The 18,681-nt window shown below is 38.4% G+C and overlaps 1 protein-coding gene across 13 annotated transcripts in view; it reads right to left on the bottom strand.

Moving 5' to 3' along the window:
• EVL (Enah/Vasp-like) overlaps positions 1–18,681 on the bottom strand; it is a 174,838-nt gene that overhangs the window by 26,386 nt on the left and 129,771 nt on the right. For all 13 annotated transcript variants that reach the window (XM_058162691.1, XM_058162688.1, XM_058162687.1 and 10 more), the window contains one exon: positions 1,469–1,532. In XM_058162691.1, the coding sequence (XP_058018674.1) occupies positions 1,469–1,532 (64 nt within the window). The remainder of the gene's footprint in view (positions 1–1,468; positions 1,533–18,681) is intronic.

The following is an 18,681-nucleotide window of genomic DNA, read 5'->3' as shown; positions in this document are numbered from 1 at the left end:
GTATGCTAGGATTTTATATTAAATATAATTAAAGGTGCATGAATTCTAAAATACAAGAACAGTCCTTGTAAAAATGATGGACAAATCTCAACTATGTAGAATTACTTTCAGCAAAATAGTGCAATTTGAATTTTAAAAAATAATGCAAACCATTATTCTCCCCATATGCCAAATATTTCATCTTGGTTACAAGCTAACACATTAAGATATCTTACGTGGAACCTCATTTATCCCTCAGAGGTTTTATGGCCAACTTTTCAAATTCTATTAATTGTAAATCATCTTTTCTTAAGGATAGAAAGTGATACAGGTAGCCCTTGAGTTATGACAGTAATTGGGACCAAAATTTCCATTGCTAAGAAATATAATCATAAAGCACAATGTCATATGATAGCATTGCTTAGTGACAGCAGTCCTGGCATTCCCCATTACCATGGTTAATTAAATTTTAGTCAGGGACACCCCACTCCCAAATCCAAGCAATTCTGGGCTTGGTCTCTCCAAGCCCCATGCTTCGGTTCTTCCAAGGTCAGAGATTGCCTCTCCTTCAACTGCTTATTTCATTCCCTCCCCCATCTCTGCCTGTTTGGCCAATCTGCCCTTTGCCTATGGGATGGTAAGCAGCAGTGGTGGGTTGCTCCCAGTTCTCTCCGGTTCTTGCGAACCAGTAGTAAAAGTGGCGTCACCTGCCCTGACGTCATATTTGGTGATCTGCGCATGTGCAGAAGATTCTGCAGATGCGCAGAAGCGCGCTTGTGCTCCCACTGTGAACCGTTAGTAAAGGTAAGTAGAACCCACCCCGGGTAAGCAGCCCAAGAACTGTGCAGCTCTGAGGTTACTTGCCACACTGCAATTCATTGGTTTCTTGCAATTTGCCTTTGTGGGTGAAGGAATACTGTTTTGCTTCTTCTTCCTTAGGGGACAATTTCAATTGATAGTGATACTGGTGGAGAGCTAAAGTCCTATGGCCCTCTGCTGTGGGTGTCCCAGAGTTTTACTCTCTTGTTCTTCCTATTTATCATCTATAGCAGTTCCTCAGAGAGGTCATCCATCAACATAGGTGGATATTTGATGATATTCAGTTGTACATAAAAATCCAAGGTTAACAAGATATGCAGCCAAGGATCTATCCCAGCACCTGTAGGCTGTGAAGTTCTCAATGGGAAGAGCAGATACGGGGTTGAAATTTTCCATCAGAAGTTGGATAGTAACCTGTCAGAAATGCTCTAGCAAAACGAACACTAAACAGTGCACTGGATGACTTTATGGGTTATTCTAACTCTATCATTTTACCATTGGCTTCGATAATTGAATGTGCAACTATGTATTTTTCACAAATGAAGGCATATATATTAACTAAACAAATTTCCTAATGACTGAATCAATATATAAGTTTAAATATTAGGCAGCAATCTGGCTTCAGTTTATTTTTAAAATGAAAATCTGGGTATTTCTGTAGATTCCTTACCTTCTCTGAATTTCAATTTCATCTGGAGAGGGTCCATTTTGAATCTGGCGCTGGGTTGTGGGACCTAGAAGACAGTAAAACAGTTTAATAACATGGTTACTAATGTAATGTAGTTAATGGTAGTAAGGATCTGAAAAATTGGTTATTCAAGGAAGTGTGATTAACATCCAGTGGCTTGTTTCAGTGTCAATAGACTCTGGGATTTATTGCTGTTAGATTTATAATGATGACTAAATTGCTTATAAATGAAGAATCTCTTGCTGCCATAAGTGCTGCCATAAACACCAGTATTATGAAACAAAACATATTAAAGGAAATCTAATTCAGAATAGAATTATAAATTAGGAGACACATGAGAGTAAAACTGGGAAGAGATGGTTGACGGGGAGTATGCTACAAATTTCTATATCTAGAATCCACACTCCAGCCTATATATTATTCTTGAAGTCATTTTAGTAGAATGAACAATTTTCATAGATTTTGTTTAAGCTGCATTTCAAACACCATTTCCCAGGCAAATCTTTTCATTTAACATGCACGTTTTTAATTATTCAACCAGCAACCACTATATGGGATGATTAGCATTATAATGAAGAAGATGCACCAGGGAATTTAATTCATTTACATGATTCATAGCAATAGCACTTAGACTTATATACCACTTCACAGAGCTTTACAGCCCTCTCTAAATGGTTTATAGGGTCAGCATATTGCCCCCAACAATCTGGGTCCTCATTTCACCAACCTCGGAAGGATGGAAGGCTGAATCAACCTTGAGCTGGTAAGAATCAAACTGCCCAACTACTGACAGCTGGCAGTCAGAAGTAGCCTGCAATACTGCAGTATAACCACTGTGCCACCACGGCTCTTAGATGCCCTATAACAAAACAAAACAAACACAAAACAAATCTTCTTCTGGAACTATAGGTAGTCCTTGACTAACAATTGTTTGTTTAGTGACCATTCAAAGTTACAACAGCACTGAAAAAAGTGATTTATGACCATTTCTCACTCTTACAATCATTTCAGCTTCCCCATAATCATGTGATCAAAAATTGAATGCTTGGCAACTGGTTTGTATTTATGATGGTTGTAATGTCCTGGGGTCCTGTGACCACCTTTTGCAACCTTCTGATAAGCAAAGTCAATGGGGAAGCCAGATTCACTTAACAAGCATGTTACTAACTTAACAACTGTGGTTGATTAACAAGTCTGGCAAGAAAGTTCGCAAAAGGGGACATACTCACTTAACAAATACCTCCCTTAGCAACAGTTATAAGACTGGGCTCAGTTGTGGTCATAAGTTGAAGACTATCTGTATCGGTCTCAAGAAGAATTCCCTTTTCCTGCAAACGATTATCAACTTTAATGGACATACACGAAGAACCCAGATTGTTGGGGGCAATATGCTGACTCGTAAGCCACTTAGAGAGTGCTGTAAAGCACTGTGAAGCAGTATATAAGTCTAAGTGTTATTGCTATTGCCACTTATATCAGGCCTACAATGAAAAATGAAAAAGTTAAATTTCCATTCTTTGTCTGCATTTTTACCAATTGGACATTAATTGAGTCATATATAAAAGTCGTAAGTGCCTTAATTAGACACTTTTATACTTGCATGCATATACACAAATAAGTATGGTGGACTTGTTTGGACACAATTTTTTGCAATGACAGATGCATGTGCCTTTCACCCACATTCTGTCCTTACAGTACCCCTATCCTTTGCGCCAGTGGTGAAATTACTAGGACTAAAAAAAAAAAGGTTAAGAACAGAATCATAGGTGGAAATTAATTTAATCTCTCAGGGGTATATTGAACCTGCTCAAATATAATAATATTTGGGGAAGGGGCAACATGTTGGGAAAGCCTATGCTAGACTCAAAGTCACCAAGATGATAGCAAGAATAAAGAACTTGGGGCCTTTCATAACTTGTTGCATTATAGCTTCTGGCAGTTCATGAATATCTACTATAAGGAATGAAGTTAAAGAGGCAGAAAGAGGAGGCTCCCAGGCTAGGGATGTTATGACAACATGGCATCAAAACCACTATCAGAACAACTATAACTAATCCATTCAAATAATGTCTATAAGCCTTCTGTCAAATAACCTGAATAAGAGGGTCAGTGCTGGAAGACCTATTTTTTGCTGGGTCAGAGGAAAGCTAGTATCTGGAGGAACAGAAGTTCTGCTCTCCTCCAGTGTATTATCAAACTTGGTACTATTCAGGTAAGAATTATTAATAGCTGCTAGGAAAGTCTGCAAATAAAGAAAAAAAGGCTGAAATGAGACAAGAGGTAACACAAAAGTATTTCAACGACTGGGCTTGCCAAGAGAGAGATGAGATTCGGCCCCAATTCATAAATGTTTAAGAATTTAGAATGTATACACATCTTTAATATCATCCTTCATGGAATCATTACCATCACAAACAGTTTGCACGTGATAATAGAAGTATTTTGTTAGTTCTACAGTATTCAAGAGATTAATACAATTATAGAACTCTTCATAATCATTCTGGGAAATCAACTATGCCATTTTCAAATGTCCTAGAACAGAGGATGAGTTTTCTTTCCTTGTGATCCTAATCAAAATAAAAATGAAATCACTGTACACAGATACAATTCATCCTGCTTCTAACAATTGTTTAACTGAAACTATCACCATTGCTTAATTTTAATAAGGTTTTCTGATTCTTGCAGCTACTGGCATGGTCATATTATCTGATTTTCAATTTTGTATTTGTGCTCTCCCAACATTCATGCACAAATTCAATGAATTGAATTATTTTTAGCAACAGACAGATTTCATATATGTATCATCAGTCTGAGACAAATCAGTCCCTGCTTTGGGAACTAATTACATGTTACACCTCAAAGTATGCAACTCAACCTAGTTTGTGGTTTTAAATGAAAAAGAATTTTGGAAAAAATAAGACCAGAGAAACAGAAGCAAGTATTATTTTTGTTTTCCTCTCTTAAACACTCTTTCTCCCAACATCCATACGTGTAAAATCTTGCTGGGGAGAAGAAACGACTTGACGGCAAAGAATTAAGAACTGCTTCTATTTCATTTCAAACCTCCCCCATATTTTTTTCTCTAGAAAGAAATTGCTATTTAGTTTTTAGAGAGAGTTATTTTTTCTTTTGCAGAAGAGTTGAACTGTGAAAGAAAGAGAAGACAGGAAAACAAAATTTACAATTTACATGAAAAAATTAAAAATAGCTTTGAAAAACTGCATCAATTTCTTTTTAAAAAGGCAAACAGAGGGCAGTGGAAACAAAAACAAGAGTCCAACCGATTTTTTTTTTTAAATCATTAACAATGTTCTCAAAAACGTGAAATGATGTGGTCATACGTGAAAATGAAGAGCTACAATTATGAGTTGCAATCGCTTCTCTTTAAAAAAAGATAAATGAGCAGCAGGAAGAACTACTCCACTTACAACAGTTTATTTAGTGACTGTTCAGTTACAACAGCACTGAAAAAAAGGGACTTATGACCATTTTTTACACTTACAACCACTGTAGCATCCCCATGATCATGAGATCAAATTCAGACATTTGGCAACTGATTCATATCTATGACAGTTGCAATGTCCCAGGGTCATGTGAGCACCTTCTGACAAGCAAAGTCAATGAGGAAGCCAGATTCACTTAACAACCATTATTAACAATTTGACAACTGCAGTGATTCACTTAACAACTGTAGCAAGAAAGGCCTTAAATGGGACAAAATTCACTTAGCAAATGTCTCATTTAGCAACAGAAATTTTGGGCTCAATTGTGATCATAAGGATTACTTGTATTCATAGGTTTTTTTTAAAAAAAAGAGAGCCAGGCCAAGAAAACAAATGCAAGCTTCAATAGGAATCGGTAGCTGTCAACGTTTTCGTTCTGATATATAGGAGGCTGGGAAAAGCTGTAATAAGCATAATCTACCAAAATTCTTTATCTGCCCCGTGATTCTGAACAAAGTACAACTTTCACAGTCACTCACGCCCTCGTCACTTCTCGCCTGGACTACTGTAACGCTCTCTACATGGGGCTCCCCTTGAGGTGCACCCGGAGACTTCAGTTAGTTCAGAATGCAGCCGCGCGGGTGATAGAGGGAGCCACTCGTGGCTCCTATATAACACCGATCCTGTGCAGGCTGCACTGGCTACCTGTGGTTTTCCGAGTGCACTTCAAGGTGCTGATTACCACCTTTAAAGCGCTCCATGGCATAGGACCGGGATATCTTCGGGACCGCCTTCTGTTACCACATGCCTCCCACCGGCCGGTACGCTCCCATAGAGAGGGTCTTCTCAGGGTGCCGTCAGCCAAACACTGTAGGTGGCGACCCCCAGGGGGAGAACCTTCTCGGTGGGGGCACCTACCCTCTGGAATGAGCTTCCCCCAGGACTTCGACAACTTCCTGACCTCCGGACCTTTCGCCGCGAAGACATATCTATTCTTCCGAGCAGGACTGGCTTAAATAGGGTTTTTAAACATGGATTTTATTGGGGTTTATTTTATATTTTGTATTGTATTTTAAATTTAGGCTATACTGAATAAGTTTTTTAAATAGTGTTTTATTGAAATGTATTGTATTATTTTATCTGCCTGTTCACCGCCCTGAGTCCTTCGGGAGAAGGGCGGTATAAAAATTAAATAATAATAATAATAATAATAATAATAATAATAATAATAATAATAATAATAATAATAATAATAATAATAATAATTTTTATTATTATTATTATTATTATTTCCAAAGCAGTACCTTGTCTGGAAGCCCCCATTTATTAAGGGACAGACTTGGAAACACAGAATTGGAAGAGACCATTTAGACCACTACACAAAACGTTTTTTCCTCAGTGCAAGAATGTAAATTAAATGTTCCAACAAACTCTATCTAGCCTCTGCTTGAATATATCAGCAGAGGGGGGAATCTACTGCTTTCCCAGGTAAACTGTTCAGATTGCTTGGTTCAATTTAATGGTTAAAATAATAATAATAAATTATTACACTGTATTCTAAATTTTTACTGACCCTGGTCCAGAAAGGTAGGACATCTTCTCTGCAGTTTGATTAGGAATACAACTCCTGAAAGAACTGAAATATCTGAAGTACCCTGAGGGAGTTGCTTTACAATAAAACCCCAACATTTTGCGTAAGTAACCTTTGTCAATTTTCTGCACATTCTTTCAGAGCAACAACGGAAATAAGTTATGTTTGGAGTTTTCCTTTAGCTAATGAATATTTGTCAAGACACTACTTGTCTACAGAGTTGTTTTAATCATTTTGGAGCCTAATGTTTCTGATCTACTAATTTTAAAATATGCTTGCAGATTTGTTCTTAACAGTGTCTGGCAATTAGACATATGGAAACAAATGATAGTAGAACCAGAGACTAACCACTTGTAAATGAAACTCTCTAGGGCTGATCAGATAATTAAGCAAAACAGTTTTATTCTTTTCCTGATTAGACAAACTATTTCCTTGAAATACACTTCAATATCATCCTTTGATCCCCAAAATTCTTGAAAAGATTTGAGCTCCCTGGTAATCTCTCATGTATTTATTTTTGGATGGTAAGAGACAAACAGAATAAGTAGAAATGTGTTTTAACCTTACAGGGAGCTAATTATGTTACACCTACAGTACCGTAATTGTTACTGATGTAATATCCTAAACCTAAATATTTCCTACTCCTATGCCTACGTGATAGGGATGCAGTGGTTCAGTGGGTAAGACGTTGAGCTTGTTGATTGAAAGGTCGGCAGTTCAGCTGTTCAAATCCCTAGTGCCACATAACAGGGTGAGCTCCTGTTACTTGTCCCAGCTTGTGCCAACCTAGCAGTTCAAAAGCACGTAAAAAATGCAAGTAGAAAAATAGGGACCATCTTTGGTGGGAAGGTAACAGCGTTCCGTGCGCCTTTGGTGTTGAGTCATGCCGGCCACATGACCACGGAGATGTCTTCGAACAGCACTGGCTCTTCAGGTTTGAAACAGAGATGAGCACCGCCCCCTAGAGTCGAGAACGACTGGCACATATTACCTTTATGTCTACTTGCTGGTCTATAGATTTATGCTTATTAATCCAAAGGTTTATTTATAAATAAGCTTTCTCCTCTGTAACACAGCCTCTGAATCAAGTTGATACACAATCTCCTTCAAAATATATGGCTGTCTTTTTAACTACTTCTAAGACCCTCGTTTAACTTTCACTTTCATTCCTCTTTCCCCACACAGCAGCTACGGTTCTGCTTCACTCTCTTGGAGATTCCTTTTCATTTGCTGGGAATGAGGCTTGGCTTCCTTACTTGTTTTCTTTGTGCAAGACTGTTTCTTCTTTCTTCCAGGCTGCTTGCAGCTGCCTCTGCTTGTCTTCCCTCCTTTGGCAGTTGAGCTAGTTCTCTGCTTTGCTGTCCCATGCCATCTTTTTCCTTGGTCTTCTTTCATCCTCCCTATGAAACTACAGTGCCCAGACTCAGACAAACATATATCAGTTCCAGCAGCAACTCCCCATTCCAGCTCTCTTCACCTTTCATCTGCAGGAGATTTTTTGATCAGTAACGGAGTGCAGAGATTCTTCTAGAATTATTGCCCCTTCCAGAAGCTCTGTTTCTAACCAAATAATAAAATTAAGCCACAAACAAAACAGGGCTGAATTGTTCTATTTGCTACATTTTAGGAAACTACCCTCACTGTGGTATCACAAATATGAAACAGTCTCTACTATCTGTTGCACCTGCTTAGATGCTTCTTCATTTTTACTCCAAATTAGTGATGTTGATAATTAAGTGATGAAGAAAGGTGTGTAGTGAAAGAACCGAAGGAACATTTTCTTCAATGTTCTCCTTTGCTCCAAACTCCATCCCAAGATTTTCTTTGAAAACGAAACTCAACATCAGTGTTCCTACCTGATACATTTTGCACAAAGGAAGTGGTGCTGATTCTGTGTGTAAATGGAAAAGTTTTTAAATACTCTGAAAGATCAACCGGCTCATATTGAAGTATGCTTAATATGTTTTTAAAAGCTAGTTTTTAAAGTAGCATGATTAATAAATCAACATTAATGAATAACAAAGTTAAAGGGCCACATAAAATAAGAGAATAATGAAATAAATAGTGTAGCTAGTTATTAAACAATCCTCGTTTTAGTCAGGATTTTTCTCTCCCACTTCTTAATGTTTATTTAATCTAAACATCGTTTAGTCATCATTAATTGGAAAAGAAAGGGCACATTAAAAAGAGATTTTTACACAAAGTGACATGTAACTAATTCATAATAGAATTCTAGCAAGAATCTGGATGCTGCATGTTGAATTGGCTTGAATTTTCTATAACCTTTAAGAGGATTCCTGAAATAACCAAGTCAAGAGATTTCATGCACCAGAACATTCAGATCCTTCATGAATCAACCAAAAATATGTAACTTGCTTCTAGACATTACCCGTGCAGATGTGTATTTGCAAAAAACATTCTAAGACAGTGGACTTCATCTTAGGTCCATAACTATCTAATCTATGGTAGGCATTTCTGCCATCCTAGCAAAAGTAGGCTTGTTTACTATGGGCAACTCTCACCTTGTGTATGAATTTCAAATTTCTCCTTCATCAAATAAACATATAATAGTAAAGCATTCCCTTTTGTGTGAAACCTACACGCAGAGTTGCATGCGTAAAATCGTACATGCTTTAGTTGTTGGCACTTTATGTGTGGATGTCTTTGACCACATGAAATGTCAGAAAGCAGAATTTACTAATGCAATCCTATCCTCTAAACTCTAAAATTAATGCAATTTTCATAACTATAATAACTGTATACAGGGATTCTGTTCTAAGTGGAAAAAAGACAAGCCCTACTTCTCTCAATTAATATTGAAGCACACGGGTCAAATGAGGAAGGCATAACTGAGACAAATTCAAATATTTTGATCTAATGCTCAGATCTCAGCAATTTATACAATAATAATCTGATCAGAGAAAGCCTTAATTATACAGGTAGTTTACCTGTACACACAGTTTACATGTGGCAACTTCCTTGATAGTGACTATTCACAAATCCAGCAGTAATAAACAATAATAAAAAAAATCATTTCTTGATCAATGCATTTACAACAACAAAAGCCTGCAGTGTGAAATTGATTTAAGGCCTGGTCAGTTTCAGACAGCAGCTGCCAGTTAGCCAGAGGATTCTAATCAACCAATTAAGGTCACAGAGCTGAGCTTGTTAACTTGTAGTTAGCACTTTTTAGGGATATGCTGTGCTGTGGAGAAAAGCAGCTAGGGAAGAAATAGCTTGTTTAAGCAATCTCTTGTCTTGCCAGAAGCAAAAAAGGAAAAAATGGGTCAAGCACAGGATACTGTGTGAGAGAACTTTATTTAAATGAGAAATTTTTATTTAAATGTGTCTTTGCATCATCTTTTCCCTCAGTCATGTGGTTTGCTAGTGACCATGTTCCTTAGCGAACATTCTGCTGGAACGGATTGCAGTCACTAAACAAGGACTACTTGTATTTAATGAACAATAAAATTCCCTAAACTAGTTTTAGGGAATGTGGTGGCTCAGTGGCTAAGATGCTGAGCTTGTTGATCGAAAGGTTGGCAGTTCAGCGGTTTGAATCCCTAGTGCCGCCTAATGGGGTGAGCGCCCATTACTTGTCCCAGCTTCTGCCAACCTATCAATTCGAAAGCACATAAAAAATGCAAGAAGAGAAATAGGTGTTGTGTCTCGCCCAATCTCACCACAGCCGGGGTCTGCTTATCTGCTTCCGAACGCTGAAGAATGTCCTAGCATGCCTCCCGGCCCCAGCCCTGGCTCCATGCCCAGACAGGCTGAGGAGGGGGCATCTCCCGGCCCCAGCCCTGGCTCCATGCCCAGACAGGCTGAAGAAGAGCAAGTATCTCCAGCCCCCAGCTCTGGCTCCATGCCCAGACAAACGGAGCAACTAGACCCCTCCCCCTCCTCCACAGCATGTGAGCCTGAGGAAGATCAATTACCAACAGCTGCCGATTGGAGTGACCCTCGCTTCAGAAGAATTGATAGGCGGCGGCGTCAGAAGGAAGGGAGGGGCAGGCCTGGATAAGTGCTGAGTCATGGAGCCACACCCCATGGCCTATATAAAGGATCAGCTTTCTGGCAGTCTCTGAGTCAGGCAAAGTCTAAACATATCTTGCTGAAGTCACTTTCTGGTCTCCTGCCTGCCCTGAGGACTTTGCTAGGACTTTGGCAGAGCTGCAGAGGCACACCTGATTCGGATTTCCCTGACCCGGCCGTCAGCGGAGGAGTGGGACACGACAATAGGGACCATCTTTCGTGGGAAGGTAACAGCGTTCCATGTGCCTTTGGCATTTAGTCATGCCGGCCACATGATCAGGGAGACATCTTCAGACAACGCTGGTTCTTCGGTGTTGAAACAGAGATGGGAACGACTAGCACATATGTGCGAGGGGAACCTTTACCTTTACCTTTACTTTTAACTAGTTTTAGCAAAGAATTTTAGTGGAAAGCTTTTTTAAAAAAAGCAATTACAAGATATGATGTAACATAGTTTAAAATAAACCACTTTACAAGTGGTCCTATATTTTCATTTACAACAATGATGAAGTAACTTTATGACCATTCTTCACATTTATGACTTTTACAGATCTGTAAAACAAAGGAAACCTGCAGTAAAATGGAAAGTACAGTTACGGTTTCACTCAGCTACACAGCCAAACTGCCAATCTTAATTGTGGTCGCTAAACAAGACCTACCTGCATCATACAGATTTCCACTTGTCTTTTTATGTTTTGAGTTCAATATGTACCCAAAGCAGTAATCAGAAATAACAATCACATCTTATAATTTGAGGAAAAATGCAAAAAGGAAATTCTTCCATTTGCTACATTTGATCATCATGCCTATGAAGAGTACTGTACAAAACTGAAAAAGTTTTGAAAAAGAAAAAAGTGCAATAATCTCAAACAAAATACACATAATGAATTAAAATAAGGTGTCAAACCAGTAATTATAATCAGAAATCAGTCCTACTTTTCACTATAATAAATTTGTAAATGTTCCTACTACTGATGCAATGATTTCTATGATCATTTAAATCAGGGGGTCAAACTTGCATTGTCACATCGTCACATGATATAATGTGACTGTTCCCCCCTTCGTTAAACCGGGCATGGGCGTGGCCAGTGTGTGACACATCTGGCCTATGGGCTGAGAGTTTGACAATTGATTTAAATCAACTACATTTTGAAAATCAACCAACAAATGAACTCCATCTCATTTTAAAAAAAATAAAGAGCCAGTAAGAGATAGCAATTCATTCCCTTCCATAGGGCAACAACACCAGCAAATGCAGAGTACAATACACTAAGAAATGTTACAGAGATTCAAAGCAAATAATATGGCTACTTATTAGACAAACTTACTTTTAGTCACTTTGTTTACTACACTTGAGGAGTCCTCTCCTGCTCCATTTCCTGATATTATTAGACATCACCTAAAAAAACCGTCTGTTTTTAGCTATCATCCATTGGAAAAGAAAAGACAGAATAGTCATTTTGCACATTTTGTCACTAAAAGCATCTCCCAAGGACTATTGGCAAGGAAGATTCATTTCAAAGCTTGTAAAGTCCAAGCATATAAAATTAGAGAGGATGATTAACAATACCATCCACTCTTCCCTTTGCAACTGCAATCTGAATACGAGAGACACTAAAAAACACAAAACAGAGAAGTAAAACGTTTCCATCACCTACAAGACATTCGGCACAGGATGATGCAGTCGCATTGACAGAGGCAGAAGCAGTGGCAAATCCATTCTCTGTTAACCATAATAAAACTTCAGTACACTTTTTTCATGACCAAATAAACACCTAGCATCCCTCAATGGCCAGGTTGCACAGGATGAAATCAATACCTTCCCTACAGCAGTAGAGTGGGCCTCTTTCTTTAATTATTTAATCAGAGGCTGCCTTCTGAGTCTAACAGAAGGCTTAAATGTTAGGTTTATGACGTAGCACTCTGTCTAGAGAACAAAAATAAACATGGCTGAAATGGCACTATGGGAAACATTTAAGAGTCCCAGAAGGACAAGATGACTGACCTTTCTCCATACTTTACTTCTATGGCTACTGAGGAAAGCAGAATATGATAAAGCAGTACTTTTAAAATGGAGGTCCCTGAACAGCTGCTTTGTCTTATCTGTAGCTTTTGAAGGACAGGTATTAAATGAATCCACACATTTAACTTTCCCATAATATGGAATGCATACAACCCCTTCATCATTATCGTTATTTTCATTACCTATTACGATTATATGCTGCCTAGTACCAATTCTCAGGGGAGGGGGTTAGGTCTCTTTCCTTCCACCTTTCCCAGTATTAGATCCCTTTTCAGAGAGCTAGGACATTGCATAATATGTCTGAAGGAGGATAATTTGAGCTTGGCCATTTGTGCCTCAAGGGAGAACTCTGGATGGCTGTTCAGATCTGTTTGTTTGTTTGTTTGTTCTCTTGGCTGTGCAATATAGTCTCAGGATCTTCCCCAACACCAAATTTCAAAAGCACGAATATTGTTCCTATCCTGCTTCTTCAATGTCCAACTTTTGCTTCCATAGAGTATCAAAGGGAATATACCATGGCTTGCACTATTCTGACTTTGCAGCTATGGACATCATCTGAACACTTTTTCCAAGGCCTTCATGGCTGGTCTACAAAGTCATAGTCTGCAGCATATTTCTTGATTGCTTCTTGCTTTATTATTGATGGTTGATCCTAAAAGGCAGAAACTATCCACCATTTTTGATATCTTCATTACCAATTCTAAGGGTGGTGGTTGTACCTGTGGATATTAATTTGCTCTTCTTAGAGCATCTCATTGTCCTTATGAGAAACTGGTGTGAAACTGTTTGCTTTCTTCATTAGCTTTATTTGGAATTTGCACATGAGAAGTTTGTATTCCACAGTCAGCACCTGGGCATGTCTTTGATGCTATACTTGAATTCCTTCTTCTCCTTTTAGCAAATAATATAGTCAATTTGATTTCTATGTACCTCTGTGTATGTACTGAACTATGGTTCTGATTGTTTGAAAGTAGTGTCAGCTATGAAGAAATCACTGAACTGGCAGAAATTAAAGAATAGGTCATCCACTTTCCTAAATCATACAAACTAACTAGTTTCTTCTTTTGAATTTCCAGCATTAGCATTCCAGTCTCCAATCATAAGCAGCACATCTTGCTTGCAAGTACTACTGATTTCAAATTGAATTTGATCATAACACTCATTATCTCTTCTTCTTCTGTACTGCTGGTTGGAGCATAAATTTAAATTATCTTCAGATTAAAGGGATGTCACAAAGTCTAATCAATATTACTCAGTCATAGATTGTATTGCAGTCAAATACTGTTCTTGCTATATCCTTAAGGAAGCAACACCCTTCCTTTCCTTTTTGTGTCCTGAGTAAAATAATCAAAGTGATATTCTGAGTGTCCAATCCTAATCCATCTCAATTTGCTTATGCCTATGATGTTTATCGGTAGTTGTTCCATTTCAATTTCCCCATGCTCATGCTTTTTACATTCCATGTTCCCACTTTGCAGCTTTAGATTTTCTTTTTCTGTATGACAGCATCAGCAACTAGATGTCCTGAAGGCTTTAATCTAGTTGTATCTTTAAAATCTTCTGTTCTCTGAAAAATCCTCACTCCTTCTTTAGTAGCACTTCGACAGCCTTCCTATCTGAAAGGCCCATCATCTGGCATTTTATCAACGATTTTATATTTTCTATCTACATGGTTTTTGGTAAAATACAGGAATGGTTTATCATTGTTTTTTCCTTGCAAAGTATTGATGGTATATTCAAAAAATAATCTGCCTCTAGCATCCTCCTATATCACTGCTGCTTAATATAGGTTTCTGCTTGCTTTGGCTGGGCAGCTGGAATGACCTTCACTTGGATAACCCTGCTGCGAATATATATACTCCTGATATACACACCCAATGGTCTTTCGTCATTGTAGGAATACCTCTCCCACATCCAAAATGAGGCAGCACAGCAGGATGTCAGGGTTCCAAGGAACACCCCCAACAAAATAAAACCCTGAGGCCTGAGGTTCCTCAAAGTTCCAATTTATTAGAGATATCCTGTTGGAACATCTGGGAAAACCCAAATCAAAAACTGACACAGGACTGACTCTCTCTCCCCCACCTCCCCGTGCAGAGGCACAACCTTGTGGGTATATAAAAGCCCTTTACTCTAATATCTCTTTCATACCTCCAAAAAAGAGCTTCTAATGTTTCCAATTATCATTCTGGATTTCCCATTTAACAGCTTTTTATCTCACAATAAGAAAAATGATCAAAGAAGATAAAATGTTGCATGCCACATTTACCTGACTAGAAACTGACACAGAAAGTCAAGAGGACTGACTTCAGATGCATTTGCTGCCATTCTACATTATGGATCCATTTATATTAGTCATTTATGAAGTCCATACTGCTACCTCTGCTCATACCATTATATTATTTGCATGTTTGCAGGAGATTGAAATGTATCAGAGGTGCGTTTCAGCAGGTTCTGACCAGTTCTGGAGAACTGGTAGTGGAAATTTTGAGTAGTTTGGAGAACCTGTAGTAAAAATTCTGACTGGCCCCGCCCCCATCTATTCTCTGCCTCCCAAGTCCCAGCTGATCGGGAGGAAATGGGGAGTTTTCAGTAACCTTCCCTGAATTAGGGAGGGAATGGAGATTTTACAGTATCCTTCTCCTGCCATGCCCACCAAGCCACACCCACAGAACTGGTAGTAAAAAAATTTGAAACTCACCACTGAAATGTATCTTTAAAAGAATATTATCCCCAATTTTTCTGTCCAAGGGGATAAAACTATTACATACACATACAAACTTTTGGCATACACAAAAAAAACTAAGATTGTTATAGTGATCCAATTTGTGAATCACTTTGTATTAAATAACAGATACAGCAGTTCCCTTCTCCCAGAGGAAATGTAATATGTCCAACAAACAGTGCAGATGGTTGCAAAGAAAAGAGGTGTTATATTTGTGAGATACAAATAGTTCAGATCAAGTGTCCTTTCAAAACCAGAATCTTTCATATTTGCTGCTACTAATTTAGATCTCTTTCTCTTCCTAAATATGTGCTCTCATCTTTATCATTCAACAACACCTGCCATGGTCCATGCAAGACAAGGAGGCATGCTATGCCAAGCAGTATGCTGATTGTTTTAATTGCTTCTGGACTGAAATCCTTTCATTGCATCATTAGCATGGGACCTAAACAGCTGCCTAAGATAATCTTAGGGCTGCTCTTGCATACAAATGTAATGTATAATTCTGAAATTCTGAAAATAATTCACAAGAAGTACTTTGGACCTCACACAAACTATAGCACCTTTCTGTTACTAAAACAATCTGATTTTTTTAGGCTTCTGTATAAGCTTGAGGAAATGGTAGTGTTTTAAGAATCATATTGTGATATATTGATTTATTAAAATTAGTAGCTTTTTTTCCAGGCTTGTGCAGAAGCTTGCAAAAAAATTCAGGAGAGAGATTACATTTGTAAAAAAAAAAATTAAAAAAAAAGCTCAATAGCTCTTCTTCTGAAACATTTTCAAAACTTAACATAGCCCTATGGAGTTGTACTGTTAATAGAGAAAGGTTAGTAAAAAAGAAGGGAATCGTATGGCAAAGTGACCTACCTATCTAACCTCCCAAATGAATGCTACTCTCTAAGGAATACTCAAAAGAACTTTAACACACAACTGTCTCACCTAGTTATCAAATTACCTGAAATATGGCATAATCATGTACAATAGTAACTGGCTCACTGGTAATTGGAAAGCTTCTAACATGTTATTAAGCTGCTGTCCAAGTGAAAAACCAAATACAATCCAAATAAAAAACCAAGTGTACTTGGTTTAGGTGGCATTTGGTTCAACAGCAGTAACTATGAGAGGGATCTAGGAGTCCTAGTGGGCAACTTAAATATGAGTCAGCAATGTGCTGTAGCTGCCAAAAAAGCCAATCTAATCCTAGGTTGCATTAACAAGGTCCTATTAAGTGCTAGTACTGCTTTATATTGCCTTGGTAAAACCATCCTTGAAATATTGCATCCAGTTTTGGACACAGGAAACAAAAGTGGTGTTGAGACCTTAGAAAGAGTGCAGTGAAGAGCAATAAAGATGATTGGAGGCTGGAGAGTAAAATATATGTTGCAGAAATCAGGTATATCTACTTACAGCACCAATCTACTTATAGCACCAATACTTAGACCTATATACCGGTCCATAGTGATTTACAGCATGCTCTGAATAGTTTACAATAGTTTACAATGTCAGCATATTGCCCTAAACATCTGGGTCCACATTTTACTGACCACCCAAAAATGGAAGGCTAAATTAACATTGAACCGGTCAGGATTGAACTCCAGACTGTGGGCAGAGTTAACCTGCAATACTGCATTCTAATCACTGCATTATCACAGCTTTTACTTCATAAATATATGGAACTTATCTATTCTGCAATTATTTAGGGTAAGATAAGTTTAAAAAAAAAAGTAACACAAAATCATGGTATAACCATTATGTTCCTAAACCTCCAATATCACTTTTGGGGAGCAGCAGGGAGGACAGGGATATAATTTTAATATCTCAAGGACTTCACCAGATTTTCCATAGAATATTGAGGTCCATACACCAAATAAATTTGGAATATTGCATCCAGTTTTGGTCGCCACGATGTAAAAAAGATGTTGAGACTCTAGAAAGAGTGCAGAGAAGAGCAACAAAGATGATTAGGGGACTGGAGGCTAAAACATATGAAGAACGGTTGCAGGAACTGGGTATGTCTAGTTTAATAAAAAGAAGGACTAGGGGAGACATGATAGCAGTGTTCCAATATCTCAGGGGTTGCCACAAAGAAGAGGGAGTCAAACTATTCTCCAAAGCACCTGAAGGTAGAACAAGAAGCAATGGGTGGAAACTAATCAAGGAGAGAAGCAACTTAGAACTAAAGAAGAATTTCCTGACAGTTAGAACAATTAATCAGTGGAACAACTTGCCTCCAGAAGTTGTGAATGCTCCAACACTGGAAGTTTTTAAGCAGATGCTGGATAACCATTTGTCTGAAGTGGTGTAGGGTTTCCTACCTAAGCAGAGGGATGGACTAGAAGACCTCCAAGGTCCCTTCCAACTCTGTTATTCTATTCTATTCTATTCTATTCTATTCTATTCCAATCACAAAAATAACCTGTATTTTAACCTATTTATAGAAATCTTCTGTTTTTACATAATGGAAATGTACACCCTTCAATATCTGTTGGCTATGCTGCACACATGAAAGAGACATACAAAAGCATGGAACTGTTGATGCACATCTAATACACGTACAACTGGAATATTTGTGAAGATCTAAAAGCAGTGGCTCTGCTGCTTGGAATGCAGCTCGGACATACCAAGTACTGCAGTTACATATGCAAATGGGACAGGGCTGAAATGCTACCGGTTCACACCGGTTTGGGCAAACCGGTAGTGATAAAAACTACTGGTTTGGGTGAACCAGAAGTAAAAAAAAAGCTATAGGTTTGGACAAACCGGTAGTTAAAAAGCTACCAGTTCATCAAAACCGGTATTTCTGACTATCAGTTGTGCTGCACAGTTTATATTCGCTAGAAAGCAGGAAATCCTGCTTTCTAGCAAAGCTAAATTGCACGGCACAGCTGTTCCCCCCTTTCGCTGTTCTACTTATCTTCCCAAGGCTCCTTTCTCCATGCAAAGCACGCATTTGGTGCGCACTGCGCATGCATGCACAGCACGCTTTTGGCATACACCGTGCATGCGCGCACACAGTTCATGTTTGGCTCGCACCACGCATGCAGCAAATCGATGGCAATCCGTGGAGGATTTCACCACTGAAATGGGACAACTATGCAAGAGAATTGCGTTGCATTAAAAAGACACGGCCACTCCAAAATAATTTGGTTCCGGGACAGAATAACATGGTACATGATCCACTTGTTGAGCTGGGAAAAAAAAGATATTCTTGCCTCTGCCTCACATAAAATCCGAACTGATGAAAAGTATTGTGAAAGCAATGAACAAGGAAGGTGAAGGTTTTCGTTATTTGAGACAGATGTTTCCAAGAATAACTGATGCCAAGATTAAGGAAGGCATTTTTATTGGTCTACAGATAAAATACATCATCAGTGA

The sequence above is a fragment of the Ahaetulla prasina genome, chromosome 1, assembly GCF_028640845.1.
Source record: "Ahaetulla prasina isolate Xishuangbanna chromosome 1, ASM2864084v1, whole genome shotgun sequence".
In the NCBI taxonomy this organism is placed as follows: domain Eukaryota; kingdom Metazoa; phylum Chordata; class Lepidosauria; order Squamata; family Colubridae; genus Ahaetulla; species Ahaetulla prasina.
Note: the sequence above shows the minus strand (reverse complement) of the source record. Positions and strands in the feature narration are given on the sequence as shown.